Source organism: Drosophila bipectinata, chromosome 3R (assembly GCF_030179905.1).
Source record: "Drosophila bipectinata strain 14024-0381.07 chromosome 3R, DbipHiC1v2, whole genome shotgun sequence".
Taxonomy (NCBI): Eukaryota; Metazoa; Arthropoda; class Insecta; order Diptera; family Drosophilidae; genus Drosophila; species Drosophila bipectinata.
The window spans coordinates 24,568,011-24,591,494 of record NC_091739.1 but is presented as its reverse complement, the minus strand read 5'-3'; the positions used below and the strand labels follow the sequence as shown (position 1 = coordinate 24,591,494).

Below are 23,484 nucleotides of genomic sequence, written 5' to 3'. Positions count from 1 at the left end.
AAAACTAAAAACAAGATGGCGGTCGCATCCTGTCCTTGCGTTGTGAGTCTCTGTGTATAAGTGTGTGTGAGCCCCATAGGCATAAAAACTTTAATTTGAGTTATTTCCATGAGTAGTACTCGCAGTTGAAATTATATTATAATTCTAACAGCGAAGTAAAAACAAAAACTTTATCAGTGATAAGGGGACACAGACGTTTCGGAGGCTATGGAGGAAAAGTCACCATTTCTCTCTCCTTGTGTTACCGTGTTTTTGTCCCACTTCCCCATGCTCTATTTATCTGCTTGAAATGCTTTTAATGCGAAACTTCAAACCGTAAAACGAAAACTAAATCGGGAGTTGAAACATATGTGCCATGAATGCAAAAACGATGTCTATGCATGTGGTTATGTGTTTGAACGCATGTGTGTGCGAGTGTGCGGTTTTGTGGGCCAAAAGTTTTGTTAGCCAACAAGAACGACAAGACCAATAAGCATCGCGGCAAAATTTTGCCAACTATGCCACGAAAATGTCCGCTTGTTTCCAGCAACCGATGAATTTTGAAGCACTATACTTTGCAACACCTGAACGAAGTTGCCAAAATATATATGATTGCCAAAAACTTGTCCGATCAAATGCAGCGTTATAGCTTGACTTGATATTTAGATTTAAAATTTCGATATATTTTATTGCTCGAACAAAATGTTTGCAATTTTTGCCAACCATTACCGGACATTGTTCAGATAATGACATAAAGCTTAAAATGCTTGAGCTAAGCTGCAGTATTTAGTCGTTTTGTAAGCTGTGAGGATTTTATGGCTATCCCTTGCCCTCTCTAGGTTATCACCACAGTAATATAGGGACAATGTCGCCTTTGCCCTTGGCTGTATCCTACCCTAATCCGACAAGCCACCAGCCAGTTGGTTTTTAATTGCTTTTCAGTTATTTTATTATTTCAGCCGTTAGCTGAACTTCAAATTTCTTTTGCACTTCATGCAGCATTCTTTCCCCTCCTTCACCCTTATTTTGCAGAATTTTATAGAAACTTATTTTAGCTTAAGTTTTTATCTTTATTTCTTGCTCAACGGATGAAAAAGCAAATATGTTGGAAGGGTAAAAAAAAACTCAAAAAAAAAAAAATCCTGAACGAGTGCAAGGCGAAAAGCAAAACTTTTTATTTGCTGTGACAAATTTTGAGCAGATAAAGCATGGCGAAACTTTGGAGCATGGGGTTGTGGCTTTTCCACCCACTTTCACCCAACGTGCACCTTTCTCTTCCGTAAATTAAGAAATTTTTGGCAGAACTAATGTCCCGCATTAGTCAAATGTCAAAATTGTTTGCGACTGAGGGTGGTTTGAGTTGGTCTGGTTTCAGCTAAGGCGTCTTGGAGAAAATGTGAAAAGTAGTCAGAAAAATGATTAAAAAAAAGCATTGTATCATAATAGAAGTAATTAAAAAGGAAATCATATTTATTAAATTAAAAAAGCCTTGAGTCAAATATTAAAAAGAAAACAACTAAAAGAAGCAAAAAGCTATTTTCGCCCAACGTGGGGCTCGAACCCACGACCCTGAGATTAAGAGTCTCATGCTCTACCGACTGAGCTAGCCGGGCCTTATTTTTACCTGCGGCAAAAAGCGTGCTGTAGGAATTTGGTTACATTTTTATAGATATTATTTTTAAATCGAGAAAAGTGCGTTTTCCAATATATTTTACACAATATATATATAATTATATACAGAGAAAGATTCTACAAAAATTGTATTTTTTTGTTTCTAAATTTAGCTTTTGTTTGGATAATCTTAAGATAAAGGTATATTTTTATCAATTTATTGTTAAAAATTTAATTCAATTACTTGCAGTTAGCATTTCAATTTGGAAAGCCAGCCTTTAGTTCATAAATCTCTTGGGAATTGTACTTACGGCTCTGAATCATTTGCCATAAATTACTCATACGCCCACGAGCCCACCTTGCAAAGGCCATTGAAAAGCCGGAAGTTGCTTAGGAAGCAAATATATTGTTCATCCATCAAAGAGCGAGGGGTCTCGGGTAATAGCAGCTAACAAACTCGCAATTGAAAAACCGCAACTACGGTCTGAAACCTCAAAACGTCATGAGTTATGAGCTAATTGGGCTAATTGTGGCTCTGGGCCATCATTAATGCAATAGTTTCTATTTCTGTTTCTCCTTTTTTGTGCGCTGCATCATGTCAAACATAAATTTGTTGCAATTAATTAAGACCGCAAATATCAGTTACCATTGCCGCTGCAGAAGATACAAACGCCAACCGCAGTGCCCTCTGGCGGCCAGTTAGTGCTCCATTCTGATTTTCCATTTGGTCGGTTTGTTTTTGATTTATATTACATTAATTGATTTATTGACAGGTTCTTTTGGCCGAGTCTGCAGTTTGTCGCCTCGCTGCGGCCATTTAAGGCGCCACCTTTGAGCGAGCTCCGCTCCTTATTTGATTAACGTTCGATTTTCACAATTTATGAAACTTTATTAAAGAGCGCGAAATACGCAAGGCGGCTGCCAGAAATGATGCACGTGCAGCATGCGAAAAATGTTAATAAAGTTTTGTTCATTCCCTACCTTCTCTTACCATTTCCGCCTCCAACGTAGCATTTTCCTTGAATTTTTCCTTTCTGTTACGGCCTCCCACACCCACCAATCACGCAGGCACGCACTTGCGATGCCGCCGCCGTCGCCATCTTCATCATTGCCGCCATTTTTCATTCGAAATTGAATTCATTTGCCTTGTGGGTGTATAGGAGTTTGTGTGTGTGTCTTTGCGTACGTGTTCCCTTGTATTTTATTTATATATTAATTTTCATTATTTTTTTGATTTTTCCGGCGGTTATTTGAGTTTTATCGTGCAGTTGCATTTTCCGAAAAATATGTCTTTGTTTTAAAAACTCTAATAAAATCAAATAAACACAGAATCTATAGATTATTTTCTTTGGTTTCGTTTTACACTCATTAAAAGTAAATACTAAATATTTTGCAATCTATTACCCAAGTACCACTTGGACACGCCCAGACACACACTTTATCTCCAAAAGACCACAACAATGATGCAACATCTGTCCAAGATGGTTTTCTGTATAAGCTAAATTTCAAAATGCCAGTTGGAATTATTTAAATTGCAGATTTTTCCCATTGAATTTGTCCAAATAGCTTGGGTGAATAATTTTTTTTTCTTATTTTTTGCAACTACCGCGCACACACAATGCTTGACGAAAAATTGCATACTATTTACGACTAAAAAATACAATTTTTAAGTTCTTTTTTTTTTGTTTTGTATTATTGTGTTTTTCTGTCACCAGACTTTGCCTATGCATGTCCAAGAGCCTGTCCGTCAATGAAAAAAATTCAACACAAAAATACAAAAAGAGTTTTGTGTCGGCAGCATTTGTCAGAAATGTCGTACAATTGTCAGGCAGACGACACAAGCTGGTAGGCATCTTGTGGGGCATTGACAGAACTCAAAGAAATGAGACTTTGTTAGCTTATTTTCTGAAAAAGCAAAATGGCTTCAGTCTAGCTTTAAGTTTATGCAACACCAGCTGAAGCCAAAAACCAACAAATTCACCCTCATTTGCATAAAGGAAAGGTAAACAAATGTAACGAGTGACAGACAAACGAGCCTACACCTGACCAACTCTTGAGCGACTGCCAGCGACACGCCTGCCCCTCCATGTACATACATATACAAAATATACGTATATATTTATATATTTTGTACATATGTAAATATATGGGTAGGACTTTGCGACCGACCGACTGGGTGAATGACTGGTCAACTGGCCGGCCATTCAATGGCCAAAAAGTTTTTTTTCGCCAACATTTGGCTGCTGCGTATTCCCTCTTTAGTGACTTTTTTTTGCTAAACGTTTTCGAATTGACATTTTGACATTTTGGCATAGCAAATTTCGCTTAAACCCAGCAGCGCCAGGGGCGAGCAGCGTCAGTAGCATTTGGCCAGGAAGCTGCATTGGTGACAGCTGAACAAGCACGTTGATGGGGCGACAGATGCGAGCTGAAAGGGAACTGGGATCCAAAAACCGAACCGATATTATTTGCATACGCCAGTGGGTCAGTTTCATGATTGTAATATGATTTATCAAAATGATGAAGACCAAAGCCCTTGGGCCATACATTCATACGAAATTCAAAATGGAAAATATGGGAAAAATCATATGTACTCATTGTCTATTTTTGAACACAACATTTAATTTTTTTAATGACGAAATATAAGAACTTAAATTGAATAGAATGAATCTGATGTAATACAAAGGTAAAGGAGCTAATACATATATATATAATATATACTAATAGTACTTACTAATAGACCTTACTAATAGTACTCTTTTAAACTTTGTTCTTTTTAATTGACATTTTATCAATGTTTCCTAGTATAATACTTTGTATCAAAATTAGGACATTAACTTAAGTGTTGAACTTTCGGTTTGGCCAAAAACAGGCTTCATTAGTCATGTGAGAAATGGAGACAACTGTACGTGATTCGATTGGTGGCATTGCCCAAATTAGCATTTTAAACACCTCTTACTTTTGGCCTGATGATGTGGCGCGCATGGAAAGCGAAACCAAGAAATCAACTAAGGCCAAAAGCGAAACTTGCCTCCGATTCTTGCCACTCCGGCATTCGTCCTGCCATCTGCCACACGACGCGTGTGCTGCCGTTTATGGCCAGGCGAGTTCGCAACATTTTGGCTATCAGCAGACAACCAAATCGAAATCAAAGTCGTGTGTCCGAGTCGGAGTGGCGGTTCGGAGGATTGTGGCTTCCTCACTTTATATGGCCAGGCCGAAACTTTCAATTAACACAAGTCGCATCCTCAACAACTCGGCTCCTTAGCTGCCTAGCTTCCCAGCTCCCAGCTCGGGGCCAAGCGTTTTTCACGCTTCATGACCAAGTTTGGACAAGTGGCCAGGCCAACAAACCAAAGACCAGGCCACATTAATTGCCGGACGGGTCGAACGGTACAGGATCTGTGCGGTCGGCGGCATTAACACCAAATTAATCAAAACAAGCGTTTGACAGCTGAGTGATTTGTGCCCGGTCCGTCCGGGGCTGTGAATTAAGCTTTGGCGCCACGGCCTCGCCGGCTTGCATTTTTCTAATTATGCTGCTGCTTTTGCCGCCTGGCTTTTGGGCCCACTCCCACTTGTCGGTAACTCGTTTATGGCCAACCAGTTGGCAACTGGCAAGTGGAAATCGAAATCTCGTTAAAGACCAACTAAAATCGGGTTCGAAGTTTGTCGGCTATTTGGCTTTGATCTGTTGCGACTTTGGAAGTCTTTTATAAACGCGTGCTGCCGGCAAAAGAGCCACATTTTGCTAACAGTTTAGTAGTCGGATCTGCATTTGTGGTTTTTATTTATTTTTTTTATTTTTTATACCACAAAAAACAATATTTGTAATATATTGCATCTATTAAAACCCCTGGTTTAAAGACAACACTGGTTTATCTAAAAAGTAGTAACCTCCGCTACAAATTTGTTTAAAAGTAAGTAATGCAGGAATATAAAGTCTCATTGTTTAGAATATAAATATCCATCAATTAATATTTATTTTTTATAAATAATGTAATATTAATTGATAAAATATAAAATTATTCTCTGTGTATTTTTCTGCTAGCCACATTAGTGGCCGGCACGCCTATAAATCTTCAACGCCAAATTGAAACCGCCGATTGAGTAAATGAGCAAGCGACTGAGTGATTGAATAGGCGACGAACTGAGTAAATGAGTAACTGAGTGATTGAGTGACTGACAGCGGGGAGTGATGCATGTGATTAAAAAAGCGCTGCCATAATTTGGCTTTAATTGGCTTGACGCGTCGCGTGCTGCCTGGAATCGCTGAAATCGCTGGAATCGAGCGGAACTTGGTGGGTGTTGTGCGGCACATATTAAGCAAACATGAGCATAATGGCAATTTGCACAAACATACACACACACGGACGAACCCATACACAGCCATGAACAAGTACATGTATACAGAGGCCCAATTAACATGACATGTCGTATGCGATGGCCTGATTGGGACCGAGAATTAAATTCGCGAAGGAAGCTTGGGGGGGTAGCAAGCTTGGTGGGGTTGGAGTCCCGGGGAGACAATCTCACTGTTGCGGAATACACGGCGATTGCATTAACCACAAAACTTGGCACGATGCTGCAGGTGAAAAGACGAAAATTTATCCCGGATTAAAGCAGGTTGATATGTACCCTAAATTAATAGGCTGATTAAAAATTTATAAAGTATATTTGTAACAAATTTCGAATTTTAAGACAAATGTATGTATGTGATTAAAAAAGGACTGACTAATTTCCGGCTTCAATTGGCAAAAAATTGACAAAAATCATAGTCAGTTAACTATTTGTAGCTAAAAATCTTACCCTAAATCAGCTCAAGAGTCTTAATATTTTTTTTATTCAACATCCTTGTGGCTTGTTTTAAATTTTCTGTGCGTGACAACTGGGTGGAGCTGAAGGTGCAGCTAAAGGTAACGCTATAACTTAGTGACTGCTTTAATTTTAATTATTGCGATTTGGTGTGGCTCTCCGCCTCCTCTTGAAACCCCACCAATCGCGATTCCTCTGCCTTGCCAGGCAGCCTGACTAATTTGCCGACAACATGACACCGGTCTGAGTGGCTCTGAACCGCATGATTAAGTCGAAACACTCAGCCTGGGGTTGATGTTGCGCTGGTGTTGCTCTTGCTGCTCATGTTGCTGTTGAAGTTGCCAGTGTTACTATTGGTGTTGCACATGGTCGTCGTTTTGGTTTTTGGCATGCGCTTGCGTTAATTAAGCTGCAGTCGAGCTCCAAACGCAGCTGCGTGTCGCTCGGTCGTCTGGTAATCTCCGCGGATTAAGCCGACACTTCGCTCCAAGAGTCATGTTGCTCTTTGCAGGCTTGTTAACAATATTTCGACTTGTCCGGGTTGACGAGCGGGCATCATACACGCGGCCTGCGGTCAAGAGTCGGCCAGAAGTCATATGGGAGCAATTTAAGGCCTCCACACATGGCACACCAATATAATATAAGGATTTTGGTACTTATTTTTTAATAGCAATTAATACAATAATGCTATTGATTAAACGTAAAAGGATTATCTAAATTTTAAATTACTTAAAAGCTTTGAAAACAAGTAAGCTTTGATTAAAAGCAGTCGGTTTTTGATCAACCGTAGGAAATATGAGAAGAGGGTAGTTTATATGAATAGACTTATTTCTCTTTTTTCCGATCATTATGGGAATTACATTCAACGACTCCCAGCAGAAGCCATATCTTAGCCAATTTTCATCGGATGTTTAATCGGAATACCTTAAACGATTTGTGATTCAATTCTCTAATAAACTGCATCAAAGTCTAAGAACAAAATATTTTAAAAATTTTTTTGGTAATTTTCTGGGGGGTCCCCTTCAAAATTATGAAAAATGCTTGGAAGGACAATACGACTCCCAGCGGAGGCCATATCTTTGCCAATTTTCATCGGATTCTTGATCGGAATGCCTTAAACGATTTGTGATTCAATTCTCTAATAAACTGCATCAAAATCTATGAATAAAATATTTTTCAGATTTTTTTCAAATTTTCCCTTCAAGTCCCCTTCAAAATTATGAAAAATGCTTGGAAGGACAATACGACTCCCAGCGGAGGCCATATCTTTGCCAATTTTCATCGGATTCTTAATCGGAATACCTTAAACGATTTGTGATTCAATTCTCTAATAAACTGCATCAAAATCTAAGAATAAAATATTTTTCAGATTTTTTTCAAATTTTCTGGGGTTTCCTTCAAAATTATGAAAAATGCTTGAAAGGACAATACCACTCCCAGCGGAGGCCATATCTTGGCCAATTTTCATCGGATTCTTCATCGGAATGCCTTAAATGATTTTTGATTCAATTCTCTATTAAACTGCATCAAAATCTAAGAACAAAATATTTTTCAGATTTTTTTTTCAAATTTTCTGGGGGGTCCCCTTCAAAATTATGAAAAATGCTTGGAAGGACAATACGACTCCCAGCGAAGGCCATATCTTTGCCAATTTTCATTGGGGGTTGGAATGTCTTAATGTAAAACCTTGCAAATTAAAAGAGGATAAATATTTGTTTAACAAAAAATGTATGTACCAAATTGTGAAAATGAAATTGTATTGATTTAAAATTTGGGTCAAATTGTTAAATTTCACTTGATGGGCTTAGCCAAATATTGAATTTTGAATCAAGGTTTCTCTCAGAACTCAATAGCCTCGAGTACGAGTCTCTCGGTGCCCGCTGAACTTTCAATGGATCCATGCACATATTTACCAATGCAAGCCAGACTGTTGGCCTAAAGGGATTGGGGTGAAAATTGGTCAGTTTACAAGACAAATGCTTACTTCCATATACTAACCTTGCAGCGTTTGATCAGCTCGTTTTGGGCATGAGTAATTTGCTCCTTTTTGCCACCCCAAGTACGCAAAATGGATGTTTGCAACGCCCTATCGAAGGCGAAACTCATGGCCCAGGGCTTGCACAAGGGAACATTGTTTATGGCATTCAAATAGACAGTGGCTTCCTCCTCCGATTGGGTACCGGAACAAAAAAGGACACCTGAATTAAAATTAATGTTGATAAAAATTAGAATCAGAATTTAAAATTTTAAAAGTCTCACCAGGTACTGCGGGTGGCACTGTTCTTCGAATGGAGAGTACTGTGGCCATTCCGATGTCCGAAGGCGGATGATTTTTATTACTTTGCAGGCCGGGTGTAACCATACTGGGTTGCAGCAGAGTCCCCTCCAAAAAGACGTGATGTTCGCTTAGGGCCTTGTAAACCGCAGAGAGCAGGATTTCGCTAACCTTCTGACACCGGTCCAGATCGTGGTCTCCGGTGGCTAGGACCTCTGGACTTATAATGGGCACCAAGCGTTGTGACTGGCAAATGGCCGCATAGCGGGCCAGGACATTGGAGTTCTCGAGAATGGCCTGTGGTGATGGGGTATTTTTTGTAATCTTCAGGATACAGCGCCATTTGGCGAAGCTGCAGCCTTCCTTCCTATACTGGGCACACCGATTGGCCAGATCATCAAGTCCTTGGGTGGTAAACTCATCCTCGGAGCCGAAAAGCGGGGTGAAGTGCTTGTCCACCTTAATGCCAGTCAGGATGCCCTTCTTTTTCAGGACCTCCACGAAGGGCACACCGTCATCCGTTCTTTGGTGCAATGTTTCATGGTAGAAAATGACGCCGGAAATATTCTCCGAAATCTTTGGATCGGTGGTAAATAACATTTGTCGGTATATCCTGCGATTTTCCTCAGTGTTCTCCACACCAATGAGTTGTAATCGCTTTCCCATCACCGAACTGGACTCATCAGCTGCCAGGATTCCTTTTCCAGGAGCTACCAAGGCCTTGGATATGCAGGTCAGTTCTTCCTGCAGCTCCTTGTTGGGGTAGTAGAAGTGCGTGGTCATTGTGAGAAACCTTGAATTTGGTTGCGGGACAAAACTTTTGAAAATAGTTTTTTTTAGTTTGGGTTTCAAAATACTAAGTGAAGTAAAATTCCAGGAAAGTGAGAGGTTATTTAAAAAGCCATAAATGAAAAAAACATTGAATATAAAGGATAAGCTCTTGTTCTCCCGTTGGACCATTAACATTTTCTTTGAAACTTTTACAGATGACCTGTTTTTATAAGCCAATTATTCAGAAAATCGGATATCAAGATTGAATACTTTTATTTAGGATACTTGAATACTACCTGAGCATTTAGCACTTGCCGTCCGTCTAATGGCATTATAATTAGACTTTTAATTGCCTCTGCGAAGCAAGGAGGGAGTCCAATACAGCCAGAGATTCGAGGGGAAGATAAACCGCAAGAAGAATAAACTTGCCCCACATTAATTATATTTGACCGCACCGACAATGTCGCTTTTTATGGGTTTCACTTTGGACATTTTATGGCAAAAGTTTTGTTAACACAAATTATGGACAGCAGCGGCCGTTTGTCATAAAAAGAAAACGATACAACGCGGAATAAAAGGTGATGTTAAATTTTTGGACCATTTGCAGAGCGTAAATTGAATCTTCCAATTTCCTTTGGAAATGGCCTGAAAGACCTCGGGAGTGTCTTCGAGACAATTGAACTCGGATCGATTCGAGTAATTCTAATTGGCGTGGGAAACACATTGAGTGCTCCAATAGCTTTAAATGGTTCGCTGGCTAGACAGTTGCCTAATTTTGTGTAAATTATCGCACGAATTATGAGTCTCGTACGTGAAATTCTCCAAAAATAGACAGAGCAGCCGATCAACCACGGAGCTCATTGAAAAATTAAATACGATAAATATCAAACAACACGGGTAGCAACAACAATTGTACAGCAGTTTGGATTGTATGTGTATGTTTTTTTTTGTCGATTCGACACCGTCATCAATATTCAAGTTTAGGTCCCCCAATTAGGCCAGAGGCAAGACGCCGAGTCGAGTCGAGTTGAGTCCGCCGAGCCTAATCGCAAAGCCAATAAATATGATCAACTGCGAAATCCTCAACTGCATCGAACTCTGGGCAGCCAGCCGAGATGTCTTTGCACCTAATTGAGCGTGGAGCAGTTGAGTCAGTCGGTGGCACCACCATGGCAGTGCTGGCAACGGTGGCAACTTGTGGCACCAGCCAGTTTTTTGTTGTCAAAGTGGCTTAAAATTATTAATTGATTATCTATAAACGTTTTAATTGAAAACGCGGACGAAAATTTAGTAAGCTAACGATATTCAAATACTCTTTTTAGGATTTAATCTTTAAGATTATATTCTATACCATTTTAAATTAAATAATTGAAGTATTGATCTGGCACCTGACTTTTTGACTTATTTTTATAGACTTTGTAATGTATTATTTATGTTCATAAAAGGCTATAATGTATCTGACTATTTTTGACAGTGAAGTACGCACTTCATTAAAAATGAATCTAAAAAGTTGAATTGCACAAATATTTAAAGATGAAACAACGTAATGGTTTTTCGTTGTTAAAATAATTAATAAATGAGCGTGGAAAATGTGTGTGTTAAGAATAATTAGTAGTAACTTGCATATTTTTTGTTTATTAATTTTTCATTTCTTTTCTATCTTTGAAATTTTTTTTAGAGAATTAATAGAGAGAATTTAATAGACAGTCACTTGGCTCTGTCTTTTCATTATTAAATTGCCTCTGGTTAGCGTTTAGTCAGTCAAGCGTAATTATTGTTATTACCAAATTAAGTAGCCATTTTTTTCTTCGGCTTTTCGTTTTTTTCAAACTTTATCAGACTTAGGCTACTGTACTGACGACTGTAATCCGCCAACTACTTTTAATGTCTAAGACTGTCTGCCAGTGTCCATACAGTCTCGGTTACTAAAAAGGCAGCGAGTAATTAAAACAGAATTAAAACTCTATTTATACACCATCGAAGTTTTGTGCTAAACATATATAAAATTTTTCAATTTTTGATTTTTTAACTTAAATGCTATTATCTTGCCCCAATTTATACACAACTATGCGTGGGGGACAGTGACGTGGAGTGGGCGGCAGGGATTTACTCACGCTTATCGTGCCAATGTGTTGGTGCAATTTTTTTACGATTTTGGATTTTCAATTTTGAGCACAAAGTCGTTTTGACCAAAACCATACGCAGGCATTATTTTCAAGGAAAATCTCTTCATTTTTAATGCGCCTGGCTGCCACAGCAACGGATCGCATATGTTGCACACACTTCCCCCCGTAAAAAAAAAAACTAACGAAACCCAAAAAAATCAATAAAATAGCAACGACTTAAGCCTGGGATTGGCATCGAAGGAGGGAAGTTGGCCAGAGCTGAATCGACTGAGATTAAATCGAGCGCACATAATCATATTTAGCTTTTTGGCCAAAACGCTCGTGGATGTCAACTGCAGGCCACGGCTGGCTATTGTCGTGGATCGTGCCGCCGTATCCCACTGCAACATGGCCAAAAACAATGGCCAAGCGCCACCATCTATGAATTAATCACGTTCATAATTTCGCTATCGTGTTGCGTTTGCTTGTTGTTCATAATTTCTTGTGTGTTTCTTTTTTGGGCTGATGTTGTGCTTAATTTGGCTAAAAAAGGATATGCTTGTTCGCCATCAGGAGATGTGGAGAGAGTCATCTTTCAAGCCACATATTGTTGCATAATTAGGCATACGGTCTGGGGTGTTTGCTTTGGCATTTCTTGGCGCGAAAAGGCTTGTGTGTGGTCATGTTGTAACAAACCATTGTGTTCGATTTTTGCCTTTGCACCTCCATTGTTCAATATGGAAATTAAGTATCTAAAGAGGGAGGTGATGGCTTCAAAAAAAGATTTATGATTGCGGTTTCCATGATATGGTGGCTGTGTACTTTCTAAACATTATTGCCTGGGTCCTGTTGTGGTTAGATAATCAGTCTATTAGAGTTTTGCCCAAAAGTACCCACAGGAGGTACAAATTTTCTTTTACAAAAAATGTTTTCCATGAAAGCTTTCATTTAATTAAAGCAAATCCTTTAAATGAATCCCTCTATATCTCATAATTTACTCTTTAAAATATTTCTAATACAACCCTGCGATTAAGATTCCATGCACATGATGGGACACGTGCCAAAGCCATATACTCCAATATCTAAATCTTAATACAAATACATACATATATAGGATACACTTGTCTGACACGTCAGACAGCGACGGGAAGAGGCCTATTCGGTGAAATCTTCATTAAATCAACTTCCAGGCGATTGCACAAAGGACTAAAGTTCATCGCCGACATTGTGCGACTTTACGACCCGAAAAAAGTACGTTTTTGTTTTTCGTATTCGGGCATTTTCAGTTTTCATTAAAATTTACGCATTATCGCTTAAGTACTTGGGCGGCGAGGTGACGGAGGTTGCCCAATTTTTACCAATTAACGGCGGCAAAATCTCACGTACATCGGCCATGCCTTTGCCGCGTTTAAAGTCGATGGGGCCGTAATGGGTGGTTTTGCATGAAATGGCCAACTTGGGCGGCAGTTTCAATTTCGCGTCGCATTTTTTTATGGCTCCACGGCCTGTGCAGTGCTTGCCATATCGCGCCCGGCGCATATCAGTCGTTAAAAATGCCTCACATAATTTCCCTTATGTGCGTGTGACATTTAGCGCCGAAAACGGCTGCAGGAGGAGCAGGACGAATGAACCAGGGCCTGGATGGGCGTACCAGAGGTGAGCGCTGAAGGCGGTGCACTCAGCCTCCAATAACAATTATTTTTAAACTGTGCGCTGAACAAGCAAGACGACCAGACAGTGGATGAAAAAGATGTTTTTAATGAAACAAATATACATATATACAAATAATACAAATAATCTACTATCTATTTTTATAAAATGAAATAATTAAATTTTGCTTTGGTATTCCTATATTGGTATTCCTGATATTTTACTGTAGTTGTATAATGATCTCTATTTCCACCCATTGTACCATTAAGTGAAGTCCGTACTGAAATGTTAAATGCTTCACACTCAATAATTTAAAATTTCTTCTCGTCTTAATGCGCTCAAACAAATAAAAGAAAAAGCGAACCATTGGCATACAGTGCGTATGCGTAATGCCATAAGGTATTTTACTAATGTGTGTGTGTGTAAGTGCGGTATGCCAAGCATTTGCGCGGCGATTCTGTGTGAGCCATAACCTTGCCAGTTAGCAGTCACCTGGTTATTGCCATTGGCGTTGGCGTTCAACTTGCCGTTCAAGTCGAGCTCGAGGTGCAAACACTTCAAAAATGTTACTGACTTTTACACATTTACTTTCTTAAATAAATATTATTAAAACATTACGATTAAATTTAAATGTAAAATTTTATTTTCTAATTTAAACCTTTATTTTATTTTTTCTATTTTTTCTTTAAATACCCTTAAGATAAACTGTATCTTATTTCAACCATTTTTTTTCTGTGTCCCTATGTGGATGATGTTGGCGTTGGCGTGGCGCACGTTTTGATTTGCAGTCAATGAATGCGCTCGTAAAGTCGTGTAACACTTTTGCTGCTGCTGGGGTTGTTGTTGTCGTTACCCACACTGCAGTTTTTGGCGCTTTTGGGCATTTGCATTTGCTGGCCTTTTGCTGGGGCGGACCACCCACGCGATTCTGGCGGCGAGTGACTCAAGTTTTTTTCATTCATTCATAAAACGCGAAAAACAACTCGACCAGTGCAGGTGTCGTCGCACCGCCTCATTTGGCATTCAAAGTGCAGCAGCTCGTTTGGCAAAAGTTCAGGCACAAGACGTGCCACGGAATCAATCAGACCGCGATGGTCGTTTATTCAATAGGGCGTTGCAAAGTCCCTGGGTTAATTGCACAAGGAGAGCACTAAGCACGCTGTGTCATATACCCCCGTCTGAATTTCTCGGTTGTTGGCCAAAACGGCTTCTGGGTTACTGGCTGCATGCTTTTATTGCTTGTTAATTGCCCAGCAGAAACACAAACAATAACACGCCCATGCCATGCACCTGCCAGCCTCCATTCATTCGCCCCACTGGGCCACGGCTGTTGTTCGAGTGGCAAATGTAATCAGACGGGGAGCCATTGGCGGTCAGATCGTACCTGGGTCGTTGTCCCATCTAATCCGAGAGCTCCCGGCTGGCTGCGTGACACGTTGATGGAAATTGAAATTGGAAATTGCAACGCCTTTTTGGTTTCTAAATAAGCTGCACTTTGGCTAAAATACTCCATTAAAACTAGCTAAATAAATACGAATATAAAATGGGAAAAAGGTTTTATTATATTCCTACATTTCTATTTATTAATTTCTGTTTTATTTTGCATTTTATGTCCCCTCTGGATTTTTTTTTAGGATTAGAATTATTTTTTCATCACTTCAATTGATCACGCAGCCACCTCGAATGCAAATGTTTGTTGCCAGGCAATGTTATTACCTGGTAGCTCGAATATTAGGCTAAGACCGTAGGAACTTGGAGGCGGCATTGGAAGTTATCTATGCTTTGGGCGTGGCAAATTTCGTTGTAACTACAACAGATTTGTTTGGGCCGACAGGGGGGCCTTGAGAGTGGGTGGGAATTGAATGGAGAAATGGTGACAAATAACTTGAATGGGCTGGGAACTGGGAGCTGGGTGCATGCACCCATGTGTTCTGTCTTCGTGCACATATAGCAGGATTTCCAGCATGCAACACCCAGCATCCGTGTCTGCATTGGGAGCACAAGAAGTGGCACACACACACATAATTGTACGTGTGGTGTGTGGGTGGGTGCATTATGAGATTTATGCGCAGTGACAGGAAGGCTGTTGATTAATTGAACTTTAATGAAAAGATTTATGTGGTTGCATTATTAAAAGCCACCGGGGAGACAGAGCCGAGCCACTGGAGAGCTGCATACAGGTTATGGCCATTGGGCTAATTGCTTGGTATTGGTTTTAATTGCATTTGTGTCCTGGTGACAGCAGGCTTTAAGAAATGGTTAGCTATGCAAAGCCATATGCTCGAGGCTCCCAAAAACACAGATAAAACTGATTGATAATTTTCGTTCAAGGTCCCAATTATCTGAATTCTGACGCAAAAACAGCTTCCATTTATCATCGAAACTGGCAAATGTCATTAGTATTCAAAGACCGCTGGGGAAATGCATCCTCATCTCGGTCGTATATCATTCGAGCTCAAATGGATAACTCATTATAAGAGCCTGCTCCACATTAAACAATGACTTACTTAAGACTTGACGCTCGCACATCGAACTAATTGATATTCTCCAGCGATTATCGTTTTCAAATTTATGCCACAATATGTGAAATATTTCTTTTGCTTTATTGTGTCGCGCCAGCAACGCTTCATTGTTTCTTCAACAAATTGCAATTGCAGCGGATTGTGAATATTAATTCTCCAAGCCGCTGACGTAGACATTGTGGTTGCTATATTTGTTATTGGTGTTGCTGTGGCTATTGGTATTGCTGTTGTTGTGGTTTTGTGTTGCTGCTGCTGCTGTTGACGGCACGGGTCTGGTGGCATCGGGTTTGGTGGCATGTCTGTTTGCTGTTGTTGCAGCTACTTAAGCGTCGCATCTGACAACTGGAACAATGCACTTTCAAATGATAATTGTTACAACTTTTATTGCTGATAGTGCAGCAGCAACTGTTGCCACTGTTGCTACTGCCGCTGCCGGTCGGTGTGATTGTGATTGCGATTGTGCTTGTTGTTGCTGCCGCTGTTTCTGTTGCGGCGACAACGTTTGCCGACTGGCTGGTTTGCGGTTGTTATTATTATGATTATTGCATTGTTATTGGCCTTTTATTGCATCTGCCAACGTTTTTGTGTCTTGGCAGCTCCAGGCAAAAGACTTGGGGATATGCAAAAGTAGAGCTGCCATTAGTGTCATTTCGCCAATTGTTTACGTGGTAACACTGTGGAAAAATATTTTAAATAAATATAAGCTGTAACCTTACAAAAATAATAGCAAATACATAGAAAAACGATCATTAAATGGAAAAAATGCAGAAGCCTTTTAGGATTATTTTTTATAAGAATGTATTTCAAATATTCCGAATGAAATAAAATCTGAAATGAATATCCAAAATATTAATTAAACCACACAAGTCGTCTAAAAAAGTAGTCCTTCTGGTATCGCAAAAACCCCTATCAGATTGACCATGATATTATTTCCTTTTGTAAACACTGTGCAGCAATTTTAATGATGAACTTTTTGTTTGCCATTTGATTTTGCGCATTTTTTCGGGTGGACTTCGTTTTGGCCAGAGGTGGGAGCACCGTTTGTTGTTCTTTGGATGTTGTCGACCGACATTGTTGCGATATTGTCAGCGCATGTAGGAACACAAACAACGGCATTTTGTTTGCACAAGCGTGCCGGGCCAAACCTATCCGATGGGTTGTTGGGAGTTTGGTTTGGGTGTAGGCCAAAAGGGGGAGGCGGGATCATGGCCCTATCAGGAGACGAGGCCGCCACCCGCCCTGCCGCTTAGCCGAAACGTGGCACTTGGACACGATTTTTGCTTTGCCCAGAGCTTATATGTTTGTATTTTACCAGAGTGTGTCTGGTTTTTATTTTGTCAAACTTTTTTGGCTGTCCACTTTTATTGTTTTGTGGTCTGCATATTATATTTGGTCATTTCTTGTTTTACCAATTTCATTTTTGATTTTTTGGTTGCTCATATTCGATATTCGATTTTATTTATTACCGCTGTTTTGACCATTTTGGGTTTGTTGGTTATTATAAATAAAATGTTTGGGAATTATGTGAGTTCAACTCAAAAGCAAAAGTCATTTGAAAAGCGTTACGAGTTGAAGGCTCTCCTTTACTGAAACTTTTTTAATATATTTTGTCCAAACTTTAAAAGACCGCAACAAATGATTGGATTTTTATGATGGAATCTTATGCACATCGAATAAATCAAATAGGACAGATGTATGTTATTGCCGCTTGACTTTGATGGGCTCTTGATGATCTCACTGGTTTCATGAAAACTTCATTAAAACGCTTTGGATTATTCACATTTATTGTGGTCTTCGGAAATTTTGGCATTCCTGGCGAACCATCTTGATAGCAGATCTCATTATTTCCATGCAATTTTGTTGGCTTCTATCTGGAGGCGATAATCAGCTTTGGTAACTTGTTTAGCATACGCAATTATATACCAAATTATATCTGAATATGTAAATAGTTGTATATGTTTGATATTTTAGCTGAATAATTTCGCATTCATGGCTGGCAAGCTCTGGCTTGGCTAATTGACACTTAACATGGCTTGGAGTATTTTGAAGTTAATTGTGTGTCGACGTCAACGATGGCCCCTGCCTCCTGCTCCTGCTGCCTCCTTCCAACCCCATACACATGTTGATTTACCGAATTTTGTGGGCTTGTTTATATTTAAATTGCCTTGTAGTTTGTTTAGTGTTTGTCCGTTGCAGTCTGTTTTCGTATTTTATTGCAGGCGATAGGTATTCCATAGATACACCTGCTACTACACAACATTCTGACAAAATACACCTCCAATAAACAAAAATAAGCCCTTTTCAAATGGGTGTAGTTTCAATTAAAATTTCTATTTATTTAAAAATTATTAAAAAAGTTATATATGTAGAACAAATCCGAATTTTTTAATTAAAAGACAAAGTTTGGCTTCATTTTGATTAAATCAATGCTTCGAAAATATTGGTGAGTTGCCAAAAAAATGGTTTGCAGTCAACATCATTTTTGTTTTCACAGTGGAGAGCGTCCTCCCATTAATATTTTTGAACATGGTCCGGTCTGGCGAGACACTTTTGTTTTTGTTTATGATTTTTTAATATTTATTTATTTTGAGGTTTTATTGCTGGCTTGGTTGTTTGCCCCATTTTCGATTTCAATTGAAAACGTCTCTCACAAACGACCTGAATGGAGTATTGAAAAAAATAAAAATGTCAAATATGTATTTAACAACTTTGTTATCCATTCGATGTTCGCTCGTGTTTCCACAAAATTCTCAATGCGAAACTGAGTCGAGTGCATGGATGTATATATGTATCTCTAGATTGGCGGATTATTTTTGCATACGAATGATGACTTGATTTTATGGGACATGGGTAAAACCACAAAGAATCGGTCTTCTTTTTGGTTGAGCTATAAACTCTCTGATTACTGGCTTTGAATTCAAATGCATATTATCTGTTTACCTTAGTGTTATTCTTAATATAAAAATAGAAGCAGATATTTTCTTACATTTATTTTGCATTGGAAGTAAGCTCCTAGCGCTAGACAATATATAACTGAACGGAGGCATTGCGATTTAGAAAACAATTTTCCTCATTGCATGTTCAGAGATGCATAAATAATTAAAACGTTCGCATTAGTTTTTCATGCAACTCGCATGTTGTCAGCTTGAATTTCAATAAGCATTCTAATTGTTTTTAAGTGTTTTTCCAGCAGCAGCAAAATCCACAACAGTGTGCAGCGCAAATGAGCCGTAATTGCATAATTCTAATTTAGCGTCGAGTCCTGAGCACCAAAAACATGTTGACTACAATTTATGCATGTTCGTGTGTGGGTGAATGTCATTTGTGTGTGTGATGGCTGGGTGGACTTGAACTAGTGTGCAGGCCAGTATTTTACAGGATAGTGTGTGTGTGGGCCACCTACTCACTCATTTTACTTAATAACTCACTGAAAGTGCAGGTTGCTGCTGCACAGGAGTTCAAGTTTGTCGACGAAAATGGGTGACTGTAGGTGGGATAAATGCCGTAATTGAGGGGGAAGGAATGGGTATCAGGAGGAGGTGGGCTGGGTGTCGGGACAGAGTCGGTAAAGTTTAACGTACTCAGGTGTCGGAAGTGGCTAAAGGGTTTCGGAACGTGGATTGAAAGCTTAAAATAATATAAAAGTATTAACTGTAGGGTCAAAAATAAGATTTCAGAAAATAATAAAATAAAAATTATTAAACAATTTGTCTAATATACAATTTATTTAAAACTCATATTTAGTAAGTTACTTTTTAGGCTTACTTTATAAGTTGATCTTAATTATGACTTCCTTCCTAAAAGATTAACTATAAGTGTGACACAAGCTATTTAAATTCTCAGTCACCTGAGACCCAAAATGAACGAATTTTAATATGAATGCATATCCCCACACAAACACACAGAAATGTGAATGCTTTTGTGGGCAAGTGTGTATTTAAATCCTTATTGCGACACCTGCACAAAGCAAATACCAATTAAAGGCTTTTCACATGCAGACCCATGCCAACTTTGGATCAGCCGAGTGGTTGGGTGGGGCTCTGGGCGGTGGGAAATGTGTGTGCATGTGGGTAAGAAGTCGGCACTTGTATGCCATTAAGTTGGGCTTGACGGTAGGTTCGGTCTATTGCACTGAAAGAAGTCTTAAAGCATTCGGCTACAGTTTTAAGTATTTAAGTCGAAGGTTTCTAATATAAAGAATAATAAATTACAATTTGTTTTTTACTTTTCATTATATTTCATTTTATAATATATTTCATTATTAATTTAATATTTAGCAGTGCACTTACATCCACTCAAAACGGACAGCAATCGAAATTAGCCAACGAGCAGCTAACCGTTTCGTGCCTGCCCAAGACCAATTTATTTGGTTTGGTCAGTCCAACACGAAGGCCCCTGCTCTGCGATCGGCTTATAGAACGTCTCCGGCGGAACACTAACCAAAAGACATGGCCCAACACTTGGATGTGATTGGCGGGGACCAAAAGGAGCCACGACATTACGGCAAGCTCTTCTGGAGGTTTGTTACCTACTTAAAGGATTACTGTGCCAATTGTACTTTGGCCGGCTTTGCCTATATTGCCAATCACAGGTAGACTTTTAAGTGGATATCACTCAGGTGTCAAAACCAGTTCTTCAACAATTGCAGGCTGCATCCCACGGAACGAATTTTTTGGCTATTTTGTGTGATGGTTTCGTCTTTCGGTTGCTATTGGCTAATTAGAGAATATCAAGACAGTTTCCCAACCAGAGCCGTTAGCATTGTCTATGAGAGCTTGCCGCCCTTTTCCAAGTGGAAATTTCCTACCGTCAGCGTTTGCGAAGTTGTCTACAAATATCAAATGGGCACAAAGGTGGAGGAATATGTCGAAAGGTTCGGATAAACCAGAGTTTGAAAAGTTATTTTTACAAGCAAAGTTGTTGCTTTTATTTCGGCAGCTTGGGCGGCGATGCAGATGGAGGATATAATTATGAAATAGAGACCTATGTGTCATATCTTTTATTTCCTCATCAATATCATGAGGGAAACATAAGAGGTCACTGTAATCCGATTCCCAATTGTCCGCAATGCGGTCAGTGTCCCAAGGATAATAATCGTCAAATTCTCACATGGGTAGGTAAGGTTCTTTGGGCTTTGAGTCTCTTTAAAAAATTTTTTTTTTTTGTCAGTATGGATCCAATTGTACAGACATGTTTCAGGAATGTCGCCTTTCAGACAAAGTATTCGACTGTTGTCGTTACTTCTTGCCTTTAATCACTCCTTACGGTCGTTGCTTCATGTTGAACTCTCTTCAAAATAATCGTCATGGCTCGAAGAACTGGCTACCCACAGACTTGGATCCCGCCAACCAGCTGGCGAAGATGCAGTTGATCACCAAATTGCCGGTTCAGGTGAATCTAATGAACGCAGAGGATATTCCGCACACAGCTCTTTCCCCGATCGGAGTCACGGTTACGGATCCGGGACAGCACAAGCTGTTTCAGTTCCACCGGGAGACCATGGAAAATGATCCAGATGTCGTTGAGATTCCACCAAAGATTCGAAGCTGCCTCTTTCCAGAGGAGAATCTACCGTCCAGCGTTTATCGGGCCTACAGCTTCAGTACCTGTATCACCGATTGCACCAGAAACTTCCAGATGGAGAAGTGCAATTGCACCCACTTTATTATGAACCCCATGTCCGATCCACGCTATCCTGACTGCGACTTGGATGGTCTTTACTGTCTGGAGATAAACAATGTGGTGAAGCCGGATGGTAAACTCCTCTTGAACAATAACAAGGGCTATAAGGAGAGTTGTGGCTGTCTGCCATCCTGCAATGATGGCGATATTCAAGCGGTTTATGAAGCGATTTCAGTGTACGTTTTTTTATATTAAAAAAATTTTTTTAAAATTTATTATTATTATTATATTTAATAGATTTGATAAAAGCACCACGACACGTAACATAACACTGGTCATGCCCGCCCTCCCAACTGATCAGTATCGCCGGCAGGCTCTGCGTACCAATCTGGATGTAGTAGTTTCCATGGGCGGCATGCTGGGCCTTTTCCTGGGCGCCAGTATCTTAAGTGGAATCGAATTTATATACTATTTTACAGTGAGAGCCTATAACAATGCACGGCAAGAACATGAAGCTCATGAGTAATGGTATACTGCCAAGCAGATGTTAAAATTTTATTGAAGTTTATTAACTTTTTAAAATTTCTTCAATTAATTTGTTTCTATAAAAAAAAATTAAACCGCTACCTACTTAACAAATAAATTGCAAAAAAAAAATATTACAATCGGAAGAACAATGTGTAAACTGAATGCCAAGCTCAGAACACTGTCTCCTGGGTCTCGTATATGCCTTGACCTCAGTTCCCAGCGGCGTATGCGCCATTTAAAATTTTATTAAATATTTGCTTGGCTCGGTCACTGCAATGCGCATTAAAAATGCAACCATGGCATGCCGGCCGTCAGGATGCCAAGGATCCTGAAAAGCAATGCCATGCGAGCCAAGTGTGAAACTGAAAATCAATGAAACTCACAATTTGCACAGTCAGCAAACGCCTCTTGGCGACAACTCCACTTTACATATACATGTACCCCTCTATATACTTTCGTATGTATATACTCTTTGAAAATTTGTGTTGTCGTCCCAAATTTGGCCACCTCTCGAGCTTAATAAGTTTTTCATTTGGTTGGCTCATATTGTTTTGTTTTAAATATTTAAAATGCTACAAAAACAGAAGCTGAGTGAAAAAAAAGCAAAAGAAGGAAATGTAATCACATTAATTCTTAGCCAGAGGTCCTTTCTGTGCTCTTTCTTGCCTTTTTTGGTATTGTTTTTTTGGTCACCTCCACAAAGGTTAATTAATTATGCTCTACACCAATTAAGGAGACACGAAATGGGCCTAAGCTTTTAGCAGCTGGTAATTTCGAGTGAAATGGGCTCAAAAAGAATGTGGGCTGGTGTCTAAAGTGGGTAGCTAAGGACATAAGAGAAGGATATTTTGAACTAATTAAAAATTAATTGAAAAATTGGAACCAAACCTAATGGAAATTCTAATTCTCAATTTTATATTTCTTGAAAAGTGTATGCATTTGAAATACTAATGAAATTGTAATTTCAGTTCAGAAAAGAAGTATTTAACCGCAAAAGCCACAAATAAAGATGTCATCTTATTCTCACTCATAAATTTTATTCCAGCATTCTTTGAAAAGTTCTTTCCTTTTCATTTGCTTGACCCTTTTTATTAAACGCATTCATATTTATTGTACATTTGTGTTTGGTTTATGATGGAAAAATCCTCGGCACTCACTCAAAGGCTTTGACCGAGCAGAAGGCGTCCAGAGGAGCGGTTGGAGGTCAAACGAATTGCCAACCCGATTGCAGTGAAAGTGTAACGCCAGCAACAATGTTAACTGTATCTGTCCAGAAAAAGTTTGCTAGCAAACATTGTTGTAGCACTGGAATGGTGTTCGTTGTTGTTGGATATATCATTTATCAAGCTCAGCGAAAAAAGGAAAAATGACGGAAGGCATGAAGAAAAAAACTAAAACAGAAATAAGGAAACGAGAACATTTTTGTCATGTTAAACTGTCAGAGTGCGCATTTAGTCATTACTTACATTTTCTGCTTTTCCGCTCGCACTTTTCCAACGCTTTCCATTCCACTCTTTCCCGCTGTCAGTCTTATGCAAACTTATGCACACACATATACAACTCGGTTCAAGTTTTTAGTATTTATTCGGAACGAAACCAAATATAT

General features: G+C 39.3%; 2 protein-coding genes and 1 non-coding gene across 3 annotated transcripts; 1 reads left to right on the top strand and 2 right to left on the bottom strand.

Annotated features, from left to right (window-relative positions):
* Positions 1-1,519: 1,519 nt before the first annotated feature.
* On the bottom strand, positions 1,520-1,592 carry TRNAK-CUU (transfer RNA lysine (anticodon CUU)). The gene has a single exon. It is a non-coding gene; the product is annotated as a tRNA-Lys (tRNA).
* A 6,524-nt stretch (positions 1,593-8,116) lies between these two features.
* Positions 8,117-9,551, bottom strand: Ald2 (Aldolase 2). The gene is made up of 3 exons (XM_017236129.3): positions 8,665-9,551; positions 8,404-8,603; positions 8,117-8,340 (listed from the first exon to the last, which is right to left on the bottom strand). Exons 1-3 carry the CDS (start codon positions 9,461-9,463, stop codon positions 8,245-8,247), a joined length of 1,095 nt encoding a protein of 364 aa, XP_017091618.1. The 5' UTR covers positions 9,464-9,551; the 3' UTR covers positions 8,117-8,244.
* A 10,625-nt stretch (positions 9,552-20,176) lies between these two features.
* On the top strand, positions 20,177-21,876 carry ppk15 (pickpocket 15). The gene is made up of 5 exons (XM_017236043.2): positions 20,177-20,319; positions 20,377-20,601; positions 20,667-20,841; positions 20,898-21,586; positions 21,648-21,876. The coding sequence occupies exons 1-5, from the start codon at positions 20,177-20,179 to the stop codon at positions 21,874-21,876; spliced, it is 1,461 nt and encodes a 486-aa protein (XP_017091532.2).
* Positions 21,877-23,484: the final 1,608 nt, after the last annotated feature.